General features: G+C 42.5%; 1 protein-coding gene across 1 annotated transcript in view; it reads left to right on the top strand.

The window, feature by feature from the left end:
* The first annotated feature begins 4,225 nt into the window (after window positions 1-4,225).
* The window catches only part of CTDP1 (CTD phosphatase subunit 1), a 96,745-nt gene continuing 81,954 nt past the window's right edge, over window positions 4,226-19,016 (top strand). The window contains exons 1-2 of the mRNA XM_059481591.1: window positions 4,226-4,347; window positions 18,020-18,103. Coding sequence (XP_059337574.1) covers window positions 18,063-18,103 — 41 coding nt within the window. The 5' untranslated portion in view covers window positions 4,226-4,347; window positions 18,020-18,062. The remainder of the gene's footprint in view (window positions 4,348-18,019; window positions 18,104-19,016) is intronic.

Genomic DNA, 19,016 nt, shown 5'->3' with positions numbered 1-19,016 from the left:
GTAAACTTTGCAGCAAAGAAGACAAGAGCATTCCACGCTGCAAGGGAGGTGATCCTTCCCCTACATCAGCATTGGTGACCCCACATTGGGTGTGCTGGGCCCAGTGCAAGAGACTGGAATAACAGGAGCAAAAGGGCACAATGCTATTAAAATGCTTGGAGCATCTGTCACGTGAGAAGAGGCTGAGAGACCTGGGATGGTTCAGCCTGGAGAACAGAAGGCTCCAGAGGGATCTTACCAATGTGTATAAACATTTGATAGAGATGGGGGAAGGATGATAAAGAAGAGACTTTTGTCAGTGGTGCCCCTGTAAAAGGACAAGAGGCAATTGACATGAACTGAAGCATACAAAATTCCACTTAAACACAAGAAAATGCTTTTTTCATTGTAAGGTTGGTCGTACACTGGCACAGGTTGCTCAGAGAGGCTCTAGAGTCTCCATCTTTGGAGACAGTCAAAACCGAATTGGATGTGACCCAGAGAAACCTGCTAGTTGCCTCTGCTTTGAGATGGGGAGCTAGGACTAGATGATTGCTAAAGGTCCCTTCCCACTCCAGCTATTATTTCATCCTTTCCTTGACTATTATGACAACCAGTCTTGATGGAACCAGATTTTGCTAGATTTGGAAGTCTAAAAAGTTTTAATAGTGGAATTCCTGATGAATTCTCCTGATCCTTGAGGCTATCTTTTTTTCTTCTGCACTCTCGAGGCAGTCATCAGCCTGCTGTCCCTGAGCAAAACAGTATCAATCCACTCTACAAAAGAAAGAAGGCTGGGTGTGAGATAAAAACACTGAGGTGAGAGTTGAAGAGAAATCCTGCAAGTTGGCACTTCCTGGTAGAGTTTGAAGGTGGCCTCATCAGAGCTCACTGGGGGTTCAAAGTTCAGTTTTCATGTGCAAGAGTACAACGGCATATTGCTTCAGTGCTGATTATTTTTATTTTCATTTCAGATTTTCAAATTTTATTTATTTCAGATTATGAAAGAGCAAATAAAGCAACACAAGTAGTAGAGAGATGGAATACTATGCAAAAAGTACTCACTTTTTATGAAGCAGCTTTACCACATGTGCAGGACAGCATGAAAGGAACATTAAGAATAATACACAATACAATATGCCATTGCATCTGTGTACAAGGAGCTCATAATAGAGGCACAGCAACTTTCACTCCAAAATTTCCCAGTTTCTGTTTGCTGGTGATGGTGGCTGTCTCACAACCCAAGCTCATAATGATGTTCATCGCAATGTCTTGCAGGTCCAGTTCCCAACCAGTCCACACTGGTTTTAAGGTCTCTCTTAACCAATGTTGAAAGGGAAAAACTCAGGAGTACCTACTGTTTGGAGACTGCCTGTAGACTGTATGCTGGCAGTCTTCTCCCTGGTAAGGAAACTTCCCTGTCTGACCATCCAGGAGCCACTCTGACATCACCTAATCTGGGACCAAGGCCCCTTTGGCAGCTGCATCCTCCATACTCCCAGTCAGACCAGGTTTCCTTAGCTCAACCCCAGGTTTCCTTTAGCAGAATCTCAGACATCCTGATCCTTAAAATAATTTAATCATGGTGCAATATCAAAAATAACAGCTTGAGGAGGGTGCCTCTAAGGAGTGACAAAGGAAACCCTGGGGTTTTATACCCTCTAAGTTAAAGTATGGGAAAGTCTGGAGTCACCATCTCCTCCTGTGTCTCTGGGTTGCCCAGGTCCCCTGGGTGCACCACAGGTCCCCAGGCCCTTTGTTATGCAAAGGGTTGGCAGGTCATGGCCTCTCACCTTGGACTCAGGTTCAGGTTCCTGCCCCTCCAGTGCTCCACCTGCAGCTCACACTGCACCTGCATACTGAGCTATGGGCACTACATGTATTCCTCAACATCCCTACCAAAATCCCGTCCACTAGCAAGCCAGTCACTCTCTGGAAAAGACTCTTTGTGGAAGACCCTGGCATCTGCTGCTGAGCTCTTAGGTCAAGTTCAAGTTTCCTTAGTTCAGGAAACACTAATGAGGTAAAAAGATTTGGTGCACTGGCTACATAAGCACTAGAGATGTTGAGGTAGTTGAGCATTCCCATGGAATTCCCATGGAATGTTCAACTGGAGCATGGAGCTATGGAGTATCTCATTGCCCCATAGCAGGCTGCACTAGGTTTGGCACATGGCACAAGGCCTCCATCCTTGGCATGTGGCTGAAAAGATAAAAGTACCCTGCCATGGGTGGGAAGCATGTCCACGGCACCTTTTGGTGGAGAACACATGCCCTTAGGGACATCAGCTCCAGTCAGCCCCGCTAGCCTTGTTTGGCTGTGCCTCTGCCGGGCCATGTCCACATCCAAGATCCTCCGTGGATACACCCACATCCAAGCTCCTCTCTGCCAGACATCCCTACTCCTCCTCCCTGCCCTGCCAGTGTACTGCAGTGTGGGGCCAGCGCCACAGGGAGCTGGCTGCTCTGCCAGGCAAGGGCGCCCTCCTCTTCCACCTGCCCTCCCACCCAGGGGAGAGCTGGAGAGTGCTGCAGAGCTTCCAGAGGCTCCTCAGGGTCCAGGCATGAGGCAGCAGCAGCACAGAGCTGAGTGGTGTGACTGTCCAAATGTGTTCTGCAAAGGTGCAGCCTCATCTCGGGTGCTGTGTGCAGTTTTGGGCAACACAATATAAAAAATATATAAACCTCTTATAGTGTCCAAAGGAGGTCCACAAGGATGGTGAAGGGTCTTGAGGGGAAGCTGTATGAGGAGCAGCTGAGGTCACTTGGTCTGTTCAGCCTAGAGGAGACTGAGGGGGGACTCAGTCCATAGCTTCCTCACAACACAAAAAGGAAGGGCAGGCATTGATCTCCTCTCTGTAGTGACCAGTGACACGACCAAGGGAATGGCCTGAAGCTGTGTCAGGGGAGGTTTAGATTGGTGCTCTGGATTTTGCTAGGGTAGAGTTAACTTCATTCACAGTGGCTGGAATGCAACTGTGTTTTAGATTTGTGCTGAGCACAGGGTTGATAATTTAGAAATGTTTCTGTTATTGCTGAGCAGGACTTGCACAGAGCCAAGGCCTTTTCTGCTTTCCATACTGCCATGCTGGCAATGAATGTGAGGTTGCTTGGGAGGAGACACAGCCAGGAAAGGTGAAGTGACCCCAGCTGACCAGAGGGATATTCCAGACGCCAGGACATCATGGTCAGTAAATATAGTGGAGGGAGTAATGAGGAAGGGGGCACATTTGGAGTGATGGGTGTTTGCATTCCTAACTTGTGACATGTGATGGGGCCCTGCTCTCCTGGGGATGGCTGAACACCTGCCTGCCCATGGGAAGCAGTGAATCAATTCCTTGTTTTGCTTTGTTTGAGCACATGGCTTTTGGTTTTCCTGTTAAACTGTCATCCTTTCAACCATGAGTTTTCCAGCTTTTGCCCTTCCAAGTCTCTCCCCAGTTCTGTTGGAAGGGCTGTGAGAAAGTGGCTGCGTAGGGCGTGGCTGCTGGCTGGGGCTAAACCAAAACAGTCGGATAATAGGAAAATAAAAGGCTCTTCACCCAAAAGATGGCTGAGCACTGGAACAGGCTCCCCAGGAAAGTGGTCACAGCACCAAGCCCCACAGAATTCAAGAACGGCTCGGAAAACGCTCTCAGGCACATGATGTGATTCTGGGGGTGTTCCGTGCGCGGCCACGAGTCGGACCCCAAGACGCCCGCGGGTCCGAACTCGGGATATTCCCAATTCCGGTTCTGTGACGCCGCTCGGGGCCGGCGGGCGGGGCGCGGGGGCTGCCGGGAGCCGTAGTTCCTCCCCGCGCCGCCCCGCGGGCCGGGCCGCCCGCGCCTGTACCTTTAAGCACGGCCGGACGCGTGGCGCGGCGCCTGCGCGGAGCCGCCGTGACCCCGCCGCCGTCGGCGCCACCGGTGACTGTCGGGGCGAACCGACCCCCCCCCCCCCCCCCCCCCCCCCCCCCCCCCCGGCGGCGGTAGCGCCAGGTCCGGCCCCACTGCCGGGCACCCCCGACTCACCCTCCGCCGCCGGCCGGGGCGATGGAGGAGCGGCCGGAGCGGGGTGGCGGGCCCGGCGCGGACGGCCCGGCGTCGGTGGCGGAGATCCGCGCTCCCGGCCCCCGGCCGCTGCGTCTGCTGGAGTGGAAGGTGTCGGTGGGGGCGGCGGTGCAGATCGGGTCGGTGCTGGCGCTCTGCGCCCCGCTGCCGCCGCCCGCCCCGCGCCCCGCCGGCCCCGCCGCCGCCCCGCTGCCGCCCGCCGCCAGCGGCGCCTCCGCCCGCCCGCAGCGCGGCGGCCCCGAGCGCAGGCTGCGCGCGGAGCGGCCCGGCGTGGTGCGCGAGCTGTGCGCGCGGCCCGGCCAGGTGATCGCGCCCGGGTGAGTGCGGGCCGGGGACGGGGGGGGGGCGGCCGTGGCGGGACGCGGCGTTCGCGCTCCTTGCGAGGGGCCGGGCCGGGCCCCGCTCACAAAGGCCCTTCCTCCGGCGCTGTGCGCAGGGAAGCTGCTGTGCGAGGAGGAGGAGGAGGAAGCGGCCGGGGAGGTGCCGAGGGATCGTGCTCCACTCCCGTGTTTCAGAGCTGAGCCCTTTGCCGTGAGCTCTGTCTCAGAGAGCGGTGCGTCCCTCCTGCTGTGTTGGGGCTCTGTAGACGCTGCGCTTACTGGAAGCGCTACTTGGAAATCACAAAATCGCAGAACGAGTTAGATTGAAAGGGACCATATGCGTCATCTGATCCAGCCTCGCTGCTCATGCAGGGTCGGCCTACGACATGTTGAACGGGATTGCCTCCAGATGGTTCTGGGATATCTGCGGTGAGGGAGCCTCGACAGTCTGGGGCGCCTCTTCTAGTGTACAGCCACTAGCACAATAAAGAAGTTGTTCCCCGTGTTCAGGTGGAACTTTCTGAGCATCAGTTTCTGCCTACTGCCTCTTCTCCTAATAGACTCTTTGTTGTTCGCCTGTTAGGTTGGTACAAAACTCGGGGAGCAGACAGATAATTTCAAACCATAGAAGGAGTTTTAATGGGAAACAACAGTGCGGCAAGGCATTTTAAAATTAAGTACCTTTCATGTAACATTGGCCATCTAAATGTTTTTAATACTGCGAATGTTTTAATGTACGAGACTTCACAAATACAACCAAGATTTTATCTTTCAGAAGAGCAAGGGACTAAAAAAGACTTTTTTTTCCTATAGTTTAGCAACGGGTCTGTCTAATAAGGCTGAATGTTCATTGACTTTTAAATTCTTAAATGCCTGATAGTGGGGCGCCCAGATTTCTACATTGAGTTGGGCAAATAGCCTGCTACCCTGTACTTTAAGCAGATTTATTCTTTCTCAGCAGGAAACTCGTTAAACAATCTACTTCTTCTGGTTTATTACAGCAAGCTATTTACTTTGATTGCAGTTCTCTTGATTTTTAGGTGGGAGCAGCCAGGCCTAAACTTTCTTGATTGAAATTCACTAGTATATGCAAAACATCTGTGAATGGGAGTGCTCTGGAAGGTTCAAGAAAAACTAGTCTGATGCATTTTTATATCAGTCAGTCATATAATGTGCTACTGAGGAGGTGCAAGCTATGTGTTTCTTGTTATAGAGATATCTCTTTCTGAGATAAGACTGGCTTTCCTTTTGTGCTGCATCAGCATTCTGCTTTTGCATCTGGTGCAGCATGGGCAATCTTTAATACCTGATGTAGAACAAAGGTACTGTAAATACTAAGTCGGACTAAAAAATATCTTAAAAGTACAGACTGAGATTTTAAAATGCCATATGCATGATGACATTCATGTTGTTAGCACTGAATAAAAGGGGAGATAACTTTATCAGTTTTTTTGTTTAGCTAAGCACTTGGAAGGAAAACCAAACTAAAGATATTATAAGTGAAAAGTATAATCGATTTAAAGTAGTCTGGATCTGCTGCTGATTTAGCAGCATTTTAGTTTTAGCTTTGCCCAATGTTAACTTCATGGACTGGAATGCACCAATTTTTATATATTGTACTTACTGGATTTGTCCAGTCAACTATCACTTGATTATAATGAGCAATTCCTTGCTTTGAGACAATTAGAAAATAAACTGTGTTCTTTATTACCATTGTTCTTGGCTTCTGGAATATTTGTATCTTAAACAACTAAAAGATTGTGGTTGATATTGATCATTGCTCGGTGTTATGCTTCTGGAATTCTGACTTTTCAGTCAGGTTCCTCTGTTGCTTGTTGCTGTGGTATGTACTGGGTGAGTGCAAGGGAAAAGCTCAAATGAAGAGGTAGAATAAGCATGACCTAAGGGTAATAGAACTGTTCAGCTGTTGAAGACATAAATGCATTTTTTGGTCACTTAAAAGTTTTTTTTAGCAAACATTAAATCTCTTGCCTGTGGCTTCCCATTTTGTGGCATTGAAATAATAATATTTCAGTAACAATATTTCAATATGGGTTAAGATGTTGCATTATTAAAACACAGGTGTGATTAAAGTAAATAGCCCCTGAAATTTATTCATCATCTGCTGAAGATGCCCTTTTTTGATCCAAACTATCCAGAATGGCCATGCTGCCTTTAGAAAAATGAACTTGATTTAGCAAGTTAGGCTGATTTAGCACTGAATTCTCTTTGAACCAAAGATACTTGCAAGTATTTGTCAGACTCTGAAACACTGTAGAAGTACTGTTTCTATTAAAAATATTTTTCCTTTTCATTAGAACATGAGAACATAAGTTGATCAAATCTTTTTATTTGAGGATAAGCAATGAGTGGCTGAATTTTCTTCTTTGTCAGATCATAATATTTCTGGAAATAAAGACATCATTTAGCAGAAGTCTCTCCCAATTAAGAAGACGCATTTCTAACTTTTGATTATTTTTCTTTCCTATCCAGCATGAGATGGAATCTTTTGCTGCATGAAAGTAATTTTGCACATTTACAGCACTTAATTTTTTTGTACTGTTACTACCCACTTTTTAGTATTGACAGGGTTGCAAACTTTTCCCAGAGAAGAGCCCAAGGCATGCAGGCAGTAGGTAACTTCTGCTTATTCTTGCAGAGTTAGGCTTGCACCACGAGTCAGACTGGAACTTGAGAGAGAAAGGTGTCTAACCTTTTAGGACTGTAAATAACAGGGAGTGCAGGAAGAAGTTAATGAAAGGCCTTTGATGTTTAAGAAGCGTAATTTTGATGGGTAGCAGGAGCAACAAATAAAGTGCCAAAAATCCTGCACTGCTCTGTGTATTATTAGTGCCAGTTAGCCATCTGGGTTAATCATTCTGAAGGTGCTACAGGTATGGCAGGATTCTGGGTTGGGTCAGTATTAATGCTTTATGCAAATATTTACATAAGTGTTTCTAATGTTAAATGATTGTCTATGTTTCTAATATAAAACATAAAAGAGTATTACAAGTGTCTTGTTTGGTTCACATTAGAAGAGTCTTCTGAAAGATTTATTGCCTGTATATTTAATCTGGGTATCTTTGTGTCTTCCCACATACCTTTAATAGAAAAAATTCACATTCTTCTACAGAGTATATTCATGTTGTAATAAACATCATGTTTAAACTATCTGGATCCTAGTGAAGCAAAACTTGTTTTGGTTGTGGAGAAGATAGCAGGAAAGAGGTGGGGATTTGTTCTCTAAAATTCTAGATTTTTGTGTCATTGCTTGTTTTGGTTTGTATTTTGGGTTTTTTTTGTGCCAGAAACTTGATTATATTTTTTTAAAATAATATCTAATGTCACATAGGCTCAGGGCCTGGTTTACTGTCCACTTAAGGCCAGACCCCAGTACCATGTATCTGACAGTCTTCTAAGGGGGAAAAAATGCTAATGAATTGCAGTTCATTTTAAAATGGTGACACTTATAACAAACTACAGGAAAAAGTACCTTGCTGTTTGTTAGACACAAATGTTTTCATAATATCCTGGCAAATATTTGATGAAGGTATGAGTCTAAAACCCCCTCAGTGCCAAACATTGAGGATTGTTGAATAATACTTAACAATCCTAACTTAGTGTATCTCTTGTCTAATTCCTTTTTATGCCTGAATTCATCCCATTATTTTTATAGTAAGTTTCAGTATGTATCTTTCTGATTTCAGTCTCTTTTTTTTTTTTTTAATTTTCCCCTTCTCCTTTCTGCTGTGTACTGTGATACCAAGAAACATTAAAAGAAGAGTATCTCTCTGGTGTTTGGTTGACCTGGATAGTGAAAAAGATACAAGCCCTAAATGAGGGCGTTTGTCTTTGATTGCCTTCTCTTTTGCCTATTCCTAGACACCTAACAAGTTGGAAGCTCAAAGGATTGTTCATTGGACTGAATGGTAGAGGACAAAGTTCCTTTTTGTTACATGGCCTTGTTTCACAAAACTTGTAGGAGCTTCTTTATCTACGAGGATCAAGCTGCTCATTCGGGTTTGGTTGGAAACAGGCATCAGGCTTGGAATTTACCAGTAGTATGGTTGTAGCAGCCTTGGGTATGCAGTTTTTCTCAGTGTGGCTTTCTTATACCTTGGTTTCCTGCTTGCTTCATGCTAATATGAGAGTTGGTTGGAAGGGATGCTCAGACTTGAGTGCCTTCAACTTGCATTGAGCAGGGTGTTGGAAAACGTGTAAAGATGGCTTGGTTTCTCATCCTTCTCCCCCAATCTCCTGTTAAATGGTCCATAGTAATCAATTCACTTGTTTTATTTAGTTGCTTCGACAGGAGTGTGGTACAGGGAAAGGGGGAGTAATTTATCCTTTCAGCAGTAGCCCATAGATGGGTCAGATCAAAGTGATTGTGTAGATGCCAGAAGAGTCATCAAGGGAATAAATGGCATGTCAACACTGGGGAATAACATTTTTTAAGTTGTGTATGTTCCATTCAGCATTTTGTATGATAGTCTTTATTAATATTCTTATCTTTAAAAGGTTTCTCCCAAATGACGGAACTTTCTGCTCTCTTAGTTTGTACTGTGAGTTGCTCACCTTACTTGAGCTCAAGGACTTTTTGCTGTGTGTGAGTCTGTGGGCCAGCAGACAGAATGAGATAGCTCATGGTAATATTTTATGCATCCCATTGAAGAACTACAAGCAGGTTATAGCAGTTTTTAAAAAATGTTGGTTTGTAAATGTCTGTGCTGGTAATAGATTGTATTTTTACCCAAATGGTCATGGATTCTCTTTCTTAGTTATTGCTGTCTAGTTTCTTTAGGGTACTTTTGAGCTTTACTTTAATACTAGAGTTGTTTAGAAAACCAGTCTTTTTCAAAGGCAGGTGCACATGTTGTTTCTTCTCTGCAACTGCGACCTGGTTTTCTGTAGTTTTTCTCTTCTGAAGAGAAAATGTATGGATAAAAATTCTCACAGGGGGACTGCAATGAGACCTTTAATTTTTATGTTGCACAGTACATAGATGTTTTTCCTGGGAAGGATTGAAAAAGTTTGAGGAAGAGAGTGACAAGACTTTAGCTTTGAATTGTTCTGAAAGTTTGTCTTGACGTATTAGTCTCAAGGTTCAGTAAAGAGCTGCTAGCCTTTAATTTTTGGGACCTCTTTTGGAAAATTATAATAGACAATTCATTTTAAGTTGTCACTTATAAAATATTCTTGTGGTTATCTATTTTATGTAGTTTAAAAATCAAAGGTTAACTTAAGGTCTTCTGCTATATATGGATAGCTGAATTGGCAGTAGTTGTCTTTTAAAGCAAATAGGGGAGCATGAAATGACTTCCTGGAGAGCAGGTAATGCATTACAGGTTGCAGTTTAAGGATCTTGATTGTGCATTTTGTCTAAGTTTGGTTATGTTGAAGTTAGACCTATGGAATTGGAAGTGTGGGAAGGATAGAAGTGTCACCAGTAGGAGAGACTGCTGGTCTTAAAAAGGCTTTGGAAGATGGAAAGGCTCCCCTTGTTTTCTTTAACACAGTGTTGCTGTGTTAAAGGAAATGCTTTCTTTTTTAAGATAACAGTTGGGATATTGCCAGGTCACTATTGCACTAATATCTTTAAAAAAAAATACTTTTCTACAACCGTTCTAAGAAACAGTGTAGCATAAGGCAGAGATATTGATGCAGTAGAATTGAATAATGCCTATTTGTTTGTTTTCTAGTGTTTTCTAGTTTGAAGATGGCCTCTAAGACTTTGCAGCATTTGAAAAGGTGTGAAAGGCAAATGGTCTTGGTTCAAGCTTAGTGGAGTGAATGCTGTGGATTCCCATTCACAGAAAGGCCAAGCAGGGGCAAGTGGCCCTAACCAAAGAAAGCATTGCTCAAGAAGAGAACTTGATCAACTTTACAGCTGTTTATCATACTTACCTTTTATGAGCTGAGCAACTTTCTAAGCTGTTGTCCTCTGCTTTCAGAGTGTGTTGGGTTTCTGGGCTCACACGATGCTGTTGTCATATGGTTGTTGTCAAATGTGGAGCTGCTGCTCCTCGTTTGAACACTGTGGTGTAACTTAGGACAGTTTGGTTCATAATTGCTCTTCAGGGTGTTAAAAGTTGTTAATTTTTCCTATGTAACTGTGTTTATCTGGTTTAACAGCAAGTCCCAAAGGAGAGTATGCAGGATGTAGCGTCCAGCTCAGTTTGCCACAGTATCTATTAAAGGAAAGGATGGGAGGAAGCTGTTAGACTGGAGGATTGTGCATCCTGCAGTAAGCCTCTTCCCATTTTATTTGCTGTTTGGAAGTAACAGGCAAAAGGACTGTGATTGCCTAAGTGTATGGTTTTAGCGGGAAAAGTGATAAAATGTTTGAAGAAGATGTAATATTCTGTTAATAGATGCAGCTTTCCAAGGCAGAGGGGGAGAAATCACAGGATCCTCACAGAGTTCTTTGCACAAGAAGAGGTAAAACCCATGTTTATAGCTTTGATGTCAGCTGCTCTCTGTGTGTTTGTATTTGAAACTCTCTTTCTCTGCTTTGATGTCCAGGCTGTGTTGGTGTTCATCTGTTACTGTTTGTCTAGATGTGAACCTACAGGTGCTGGAGGCAAACCAGATTTGTTCTGGTAATTACAGGTGATCTTGACTGGGTGTAGGAAGAATGCAGTGGTAAGTTGTTCTGAGATAAGGGGAAATTTTGCCTTTATCTGAGGGAGAGTTGTATGCCTGAAAAAACCCCCAAAAATTAGCCAGCAGTGGAATTAGTCCGATCCTGTTGTCTGGATTTGCAGCAGTTCATCTGCAAGTACCATTCTTTAGTAACTGATGCTAAAGTTCAAGTGTGGTTTGAGAAAACTGCGGGTTTAGGTTAATTGTTGTTCTGCCGATTAGAAGCCTATACAGTCACTACTCAGTCAGTTCAAATTTTTGAATAAGTGTCACTTAGATAGCCAGGGTTCATCACATAGATTTGGATTGATCCTGCTGTCAGATGGATGTTCCTCAACTCCCAGGTGGAGTTTTGCAGCAGGTATTTGAGAACTGCTGCGTGACTAATACTGCAGTCAGAGAGAAGTAGCAATAGAAAAGCAAATTCATAAAGGTAATGTCAGCATTTGACAACAGTAATGGGGGGAGTGGGCTGCAGAACTGTTTATTGCTTAAATTAATTACTAAGATATGACAGCCTGTTTTCTTCTGTGATTATTCAAAGTACTTATTGCTAGAGATACAAGTTACAGAGTTACAGGCTTGCATCTTTCTACTTCTGAATTAATTCTGTGTGACCTTCCTTATTTTGAAGGGGTTCTATATAAAAGCATTGAGAGCTGTATTTTTACCTTCTCCCTTTAAAAAAATAGTCTTGAATTCTCATAAGTAATAATACTTCTGGTTTAAAATGTTTTAAATAAAAAACACATAATAAATAATATTTGAAAGTTTTACTAGATCTTATGTAATGATTATACATTGTTAACTCTTAGAAGTGGCTTTTAGAAAAATGCAAGAAGCTGTTCACAGATGTCTGCATAGAAGGTGGAAGAGGGTTTCCTCCTTGCTTGTAATGCTAACTCTTCTCCACAAGTAAATAGAAATACTTAAAGCCTTGCAAATCATGGAAGTAGATTTAAGATATTTTTTTGGATTATAAATAAAACCCAGAAACTCCAGGCCCACGTTTCTCTTGGCATTTATGACCTTAGTCTCAATCTGTATAGGTATTTTGCCTGAAAAGTAGAGAAAAAATTCACCAACAGGTTAACTCCTAGTTGTGAATAGCCTGTATTTAACAGAGGAAAAATCATCTCAAGACCATTAATTTCCCCACTTGCTTTGAAAAATTGAGATGATGCCTTCAAGTGTGAACTGTGCTTTCTGTGAGCTACTGCTCACAGCAGTTCTTAGCAAGTAATCTAGGCTAGGGTACGGGGGTTTTGTTTAGGTTTTGGGGGAGTTAATCAAACGGCCTGCCTTGTGTGGGTGAGGCATTTGGGGTTCATGCATATTTGAAATGCAGCTCTGTGTGTTTGCTATCCTTGAGTGTAAGTCAAGTTGCTTCTGTAGTGGACATTTCCTCCAATATCTTGAAGAGGCTGTTGGCCATGTGTTGCCTGGAACAACAAGGGCCATGTGTTTTGTGAGTCCTTGGTATTTTTAATCAATTATTCAAGGACCCTCTCTGCTTCCTCACAGATATTAATGAGAGTTAAATATATAAATCCAGTTGTTAAATACTCTTATGTGGTGAGACTAAGGTGACTCAGGCTTTGGAAATATCCTTGCTACAAAACTGGAGTCCTGTGTAACAAAGGCTGTAGTTTGATGAAAATTGGTTGTAAGGGCCCTTAGTAGGGATTCTAAATGCTGCAGACACACACGCTTGCTTATACCTGAACAAAATATTGTTCTGGTATAAGCAAACAAAAATATCAGTGTTTCGGAAATCTGACGAATGAAACCGTAGAAGCAGGCTTTAGGTTGATGCTAACTTCATCTGACAACTGAAGGATTTTATGCTCATATTTGTTGTGGATCAGTTGGTTGATTCAGTAATGGTTGGTATTAATAATCATTGATCTGGAGATGTGTTCATTTGGTATTTTTACCCCTTGACAGTTTGCCAGTAAAATCCCCTTGAGCATTCTGCCAAACAAGGCAGTGATTATTCTGTTTGCTTGCACACCAGCATCTCCTTTTGCTGCACTACTACTCTTGGACATCTTCTAATGCAAATTGGAAGGGCATGTGGCGTCAGATTGAAGGCAGCAGCTTTAAGGGATCACAGTCACAACTTGGTCTGTGTGTTTCTTGTGGTATTTGAGGTCTCTCTTTATACCAAACAGAACTGAGGAAACCCAGCAATTGCTTGGCTGCCGTATCTTGCATGAGATATGAATCAGTGCAGGGCAGTACCTTCATCTTGGAAAATTGCACTGTATTTTCAATGTCAGTGCATGATATCTTGAAGCAGACTTTTAAGATAATAAATAAGACTTATGTTTCCATGACTTGGAGTTGTCCAAGCTAGTCTTTACAGATAGGCAAGATAAATGCTAACAAAGTGGCCTGTTTACTGTGGAGAGAAAATGTGAGTTGTTCAAACTGTGTCTTGTCTTTCCCCAGTCTTAGCCTTGTTTGTGGAACATTTGCAGCTTTGATCGGTCACCCTTGCTAGACTGGTTTTACCAGCTGCTTGCCTCTAAGACCAGCAGAAAACTTGGTTAGGGCTAGTGAGTTCTATCTTGCAGGGTACTGAAATTGTCTTTTCTGGTAGTGCCAGAGGAGGGGGTGGGCTTTCAGGGGAAACGCGAGGGTGGGGAGTAAGGAAAGTAGGCTATTGCCTTTCTCTGGCAGCATGACATTGGAGCTGTTGCCTCTGGAAGTGAAGCCAAGCTGTAATAGAAGGCCATGGTTAATGTACAGTCAGGTTTGACTTGTTCTGAGTAACAGAGGAAACCTCTCTATTCCTGTGTTATGCTGAGTATCCTTATGATACAGGGCTTTACTGAAGACAGCTGTGAAGATATCTTGTGGCCGTTGTACTCATGTGCTGCAGCTGGCCAGCCCTTCCTGATGTAAATAGTAAGCTTATTATGAAAAAAGTCTCAGGGAGTTCTTGTTTTTGTTGTTCTCTAACTCTTGTACTTGCTGCTGGAAGTGTTAGACATGCTGAAAAAAAAATGACCAACCACAAAAGAAAATTTAAGCAATAATAAAATGTTTCGGGGAATGCTTTTTGTTTGCAGTGGGTTCCCTTGATCCAGTAAACTGGTTGCTACAACTGAGGTGTAGCACAAATAGAGGAACTCTTTTTTATCTTTCTAATGTAAATCAGTTACCAGGAACCAGGTTATGCTTGATACAAAGTTCTTCCATTTGGAGTCAACAGTAATGACCAGGCCTTAGAATTAGCACAAGCATTAACTTCCATTGTTAATAAAAGCAAAACCTTCATGTTGGATTTCATAAAAACTTTCCCCCTTGGGTTTTTTCTTTACCATGCTGCTTCCTTAAAGCAGATATATTATTAAAAGACTTGGTTTAAAAATAGAGTGTGTGTAAGTACTGGGAGAACAGTGATGAGCTTATGATCAGTTGCATCCTGAGGCTCTTGGTAAATATCTGTTCCAATTCATGTTTGTGGCCATAAAAAGTAAAATTTTACCTTAATGGCTTGCCTAATTTCTGTGTTGTTTACATGTACATCTGGAAAAAATGTGATTAAGGGCCCAGAGTAGGTTTCCTTATTTACTAGTTCGAGCTTCATTGTACTAAAGACACCATGTGGGTGGTTCGTGGTTCTGTTGCAGTCATTTAGCTATCAGACTGGGTATTGGAATGATCTACCACCTCCATGGTTGCTCAGAAAAAAGTTTGCTTGTCATAGTGCAGTGATTCTTACCCAGTTTCTTTACCCAGCTCATCAGCACAGTTGGGACAGTTTGTAAAACTAGAAAAAGATTTTGCATCTTTTGTGGCAGTTTCCTTGGAATGCTGTTGTTGAAGTAGCCAGTTAGCTCTGCTTATCACGGTGTGGATCCTGAAGAAGATAAGGATGCTGTTAATGTTGCCAGCAGTAAAGTGTGCCCTAGTTCCTCTTATTTGGAGGGGGTGGGAGGAGAAATCTGTTTTATCTTTGTAGAAATGGAATAGGGAAAGGCTCTGTTCTTCTAAGTGGGTTTCACTTACAGCCTGGAGAAGAGAACAGGAAGAAACCTGAACCTGTGTTTGGTGTATGCACCCATTTAAAACCAGTCATGCACACTCTGATTCAGCTCACTTTTGTCTGATAGTTGGCTTTGATCTTGGCCATTACATTTTGAAAATCTCTGACTTCAAAAGTAAAGGAGAGCTTCTAGGCATGAAATTTAAAAAAGTTGTTCTACTTGAGGTCTGTGTTTGTTCCTCTTTAGTAATTAAAACACATGTGCTAAAATTTAAGTATGCCTAGCCTTAGTAGAGTTGAGGCTTTCCTTCTTCAGCACTAAGAAGTGTTGGGCTTTTTTCCTGAGAGAGGTCTGCCTAAGATCCTGACAGTTGTAATTGAAACTTGATCCTTTGGTTGTATGTTGCTCAGAGCTTTATCACAGCTCTGGAGTTCTTCCTGTGTCCTTTGGGTTAAGCATTACAGAGAACAATATGACAGAGGACTTTGTATCATGTCCTTTTTTTTTTATCTCCAGTACATGTAAGTGTGGCCAGGAGTTCTGGTTGTGTTTAGATTTTGCAGGAGAGGAAAATGCTATTTAGTGGTCATGCTTGGTATGAGATAAGGTACAGAGGTGCTGTTTAGGAACAGTATCAATGAGTAACTTAGAACTCTAATTTTCTTAAAAGACTCATTGCTCTTGCATGTCCAATTTTGAATCACATCTTGGCCCCGGAGTATGCCAGCTTCTCCTGTTGCATACCTGGAGTGTGAGGTTACTTTCACTGTGAAGTAGAGAATGTCTAGAGATATTGTGACTTCCAAGCTGGCGTTAAAAGGCTTTTTTCTTCTGAACTATTGAAAACCAATTCATTTGGGGTATAAACTCAGGCACTGTAATCTCTTAAGCATGTTTCTGTACCCTGTACTGTAGAGCATGTTTTTTGGCCTTTTAGGTGTGTCTGTAATCTCTGATTCATACACTGAGCACATGGTGAGAATGAAAATGGCGTAGTCATTAGTGTGCATTGGTAGCCTAAAAGGGAGCTTTGCAGTGAATCAAGGTGAAAGACAGAAAGATAGAGATATTGTCAAAGGGAGTGGGGAGAAGAGTCAGATGAAATAATGCAAACATAGGGGGATGAGAGGAGACCAAAATTCTGTGCAATCTGTGAAATGATCACACAGTGAAGGGCCACTTTATCTTGTGCAGCTCTTTTAAAGAGCCAAGAGTCTTGGTTTTTTTTTTTGTTTTTCTTTGTTTTCTGGAAATTTGTTTTCTGTGAAATACATACCATGTTTTAAAAAAAAAAGGTGATCTGAGATGCCTACACAGGAAGAGGAGGCGTAATTCCCAAGCAGAAAATTCTTCTTCTGTTCATCATTCTCTACTGCAGTAGAGTCATCAGTTGCAGGTATTATTTAGAAACTGAATTTCTGTAGAATTCCCAAATGCTTAGTAGTCAGATATATGAATGAGAGATTTGGGCATGCAAAACAGTTTTCTTCATGTTGCAGTCTGCTTATTGCATACAGGTTTGAAGCCATACTTCAGACACTACAGTCAGTATATGAAAGAGCTCAGATTTTGGGGTTTTTTTGCTTTTTGGTTGGGTTTTTTTTAGCTGCTTGACCTTTAATTTTTTTTAATATTAGAGAGATGCTGTAGCTCAGTATCACAGAGTTGGTGAAATTTTGTAGTAGCTGAAGTACTGCTATCTACTTAGAATTTTTTAAAAATAGGAAGTCTGAAAGATCAATTTCTCCATCTATAATGACAGAAACAAGTCTCTTACAATGACTGTTAAGTGTTTGAGAGAAAATAAATAATGATATTTTCAAGACCAGGAATTTTGATAACTGGATCAGGAATACTTTAGTTGGACTATTCAGCTGAAAATTAGAGTTTGTCTTCTAAAGAGTTTGAGTTTGGAATAGTGAATGTCACACTTCTCTGTTTCCAGCTCCAATTTCTGGTTTGGTTTTAGCCATTGTTTAAAAGAAAGAATAAAATACCAGTTCCTATGTCTTTATTTCAACATGTGGTGAGTCAAGGCTTATGGATCAGAAATTAAAATATTTTTATGAGAAGATTGAAGCAATATATGTCTGCCATGAAAATAATAAGATTAAGTTGGTATAGAATTTGTCTGCCCCTGTGTTTGGCATTGGTGAGGCTGCACCTCAAATCCTGGGTTAAAGTTTGGACTTCTCAGTACAAAAAAGACATTGAAGTCCTGCAGCATATCCAGAGAAGGGCAGTGAAGCTGGTGAAGAATCTAGAGCACATGTCTGATGAGGAGCAGCTGAGGGAACTGGGAGTGTTTAGTCTGGAGAAAAGTAGGTTCAAGGGAGGACTTTATCACTGTCTGCAACTGCCTGAAAGGAGCCTGTAGCCAGATGGGAGTTGCTTCTTCCAAGTATCAGGCAATAGGAGGAGAGGAAATTACCAAGTTGTGCTAGGGGTGGTTTATACTGGATATGAGGAGAAATTTCTTCACAGGAAGGGTTGTCAAGCATTGGAATGGGCTGTCCAGGGAAAGGGTCAAGACACCATCCCTGGATGAATTTAAGACATGCAGATGTGGTGCTTAGGGACATGGTTTAGTGGTGGGTTTGGCAGTGTTAGGTTAATGGTTGGACTCTGATTTTAAAAGAGAACCTGAGCTGTTCTCTGATATTAAAGTTTCTGCATTTGGTTTTCATTACTGTGTAGCTCAGTAGGGTATTGATGGGGAGTTGTATGTAAATGAATGTAAACTGTTTCTGGACAAACAATACTTGTTCTCATTGAACTTCCTTGCTAAACTGTGCTTAGAAACTGACCCTAGTATATGGTTCAGTTGGCTTCTAAAGTTGTGAAAATTAATAATTTGAAAATATAGATGATTGTCTTTTTCGCCATGTTGTGGCAAAAGCATATATCTTGAGGTTATGAAACTCAAGTCATAACCAGAATTTATTCCTTGAATTAATTCAGTCTATGGGTTACTAATCTACATGTCTGTAATCTGCCTTCTGTAAATGGAATGCCTATGACTTTTTCAGGGCTGTCTTGGTGAGACTGGAAGGTTGCAGCCATCCTGTTGTTATGAAAGGCTTGTGTGCAGAATGTGGCCAGGATTTAACTCAGTAAGTATTGTCAGCTTTTTTTTCCAACTTCTCCTTGCTTCTGATTAGGAATTCAAGCTCTTCCTTCTCTCATCTAATACAATCATAAAATATTCTGGGCTGGAAGGGGCTTGGAGATCATCTAATTCCAACCCCCTTGCTGTGAGGAGCATTCCACTCAACAAAGTTGCTCAGGGTCCCATCCAGTCTGGCCTTAAACAGGGATGAGACATCCACAGCTTCTCTGGACAAGCTGTTCCTGTGCCTCATCACCCTCACAGAGAGCAATTTCATTCTTACAGCTAATGAAATGTACCCTTTTTTGTTTAAAGCCATTCCCCCTTGTCCTGTCTCTACACATCCTTGTAAATAGTTCCTCTCCAGGAACCTTCAGGTTGCTAAAGGTTGTAAAGAGAAGGCTGCTCTGAGGGCCCTACTCATTTAGGATTTAAGAACTGTGCATGCTCTTTCTTCATTGAGGTAATGGAGGGTAACTTAGGTAGAAAATATAAGGAGCATGGGTAGAGAGGTAAATTCTCAGCACACTGATTTTCCATGTACTCACCAGAGACTGGGAGTTGTATGGTGTGTCAAGATTGGCTTGCTTAATAAACTTGAGAGCTTTATCTGTGCAGGTGCAAATAGCTTAGAGGTAATAGCAGTCTCTTTCATATGCCCTTGCTTCATTTGTACTGTGTCTGAATGGGAGCTAGCTTGTCTCCAGTGCTTTCAATTTAAGGCTTCTTAACTGTTTTCAATTTTTTGTGAAATATTATGCCATGGAACTAAAAGAACTTAAGCCTTAGGTAAAAAAAAAAGAAAGCAAATTCAAAAAATGATTGTATTTCTCCTTTGCTGTGTCTCATTGCTTGGTAAAGAGTATGTTTCTTATGCATAGCAAATTACTAATTCAACAGCTGTTCCAAAACAAGCT

Source organism: Ammospiza nelsoni, chromosome 1, assembly GCF_027579445.1.
Source record: "Ammospiza nelsoni isolate bAmmNel1 chromosome 1, bAmmNel1.pri, whole genome shotgun sequence".
In the NCBI taxonomy this organism is placed as follows: Eukaryota; Metazoa; Chordata; class Aves; order Passeriformes; family Passerellidae; genus Ammospiza; species Ammospiza nelsoni.
The sequence above is the reverse complement of the archived record's forward strand: the minus strand, read 5'-3'. Positions and strand labels throughout refer to the sequence as shown.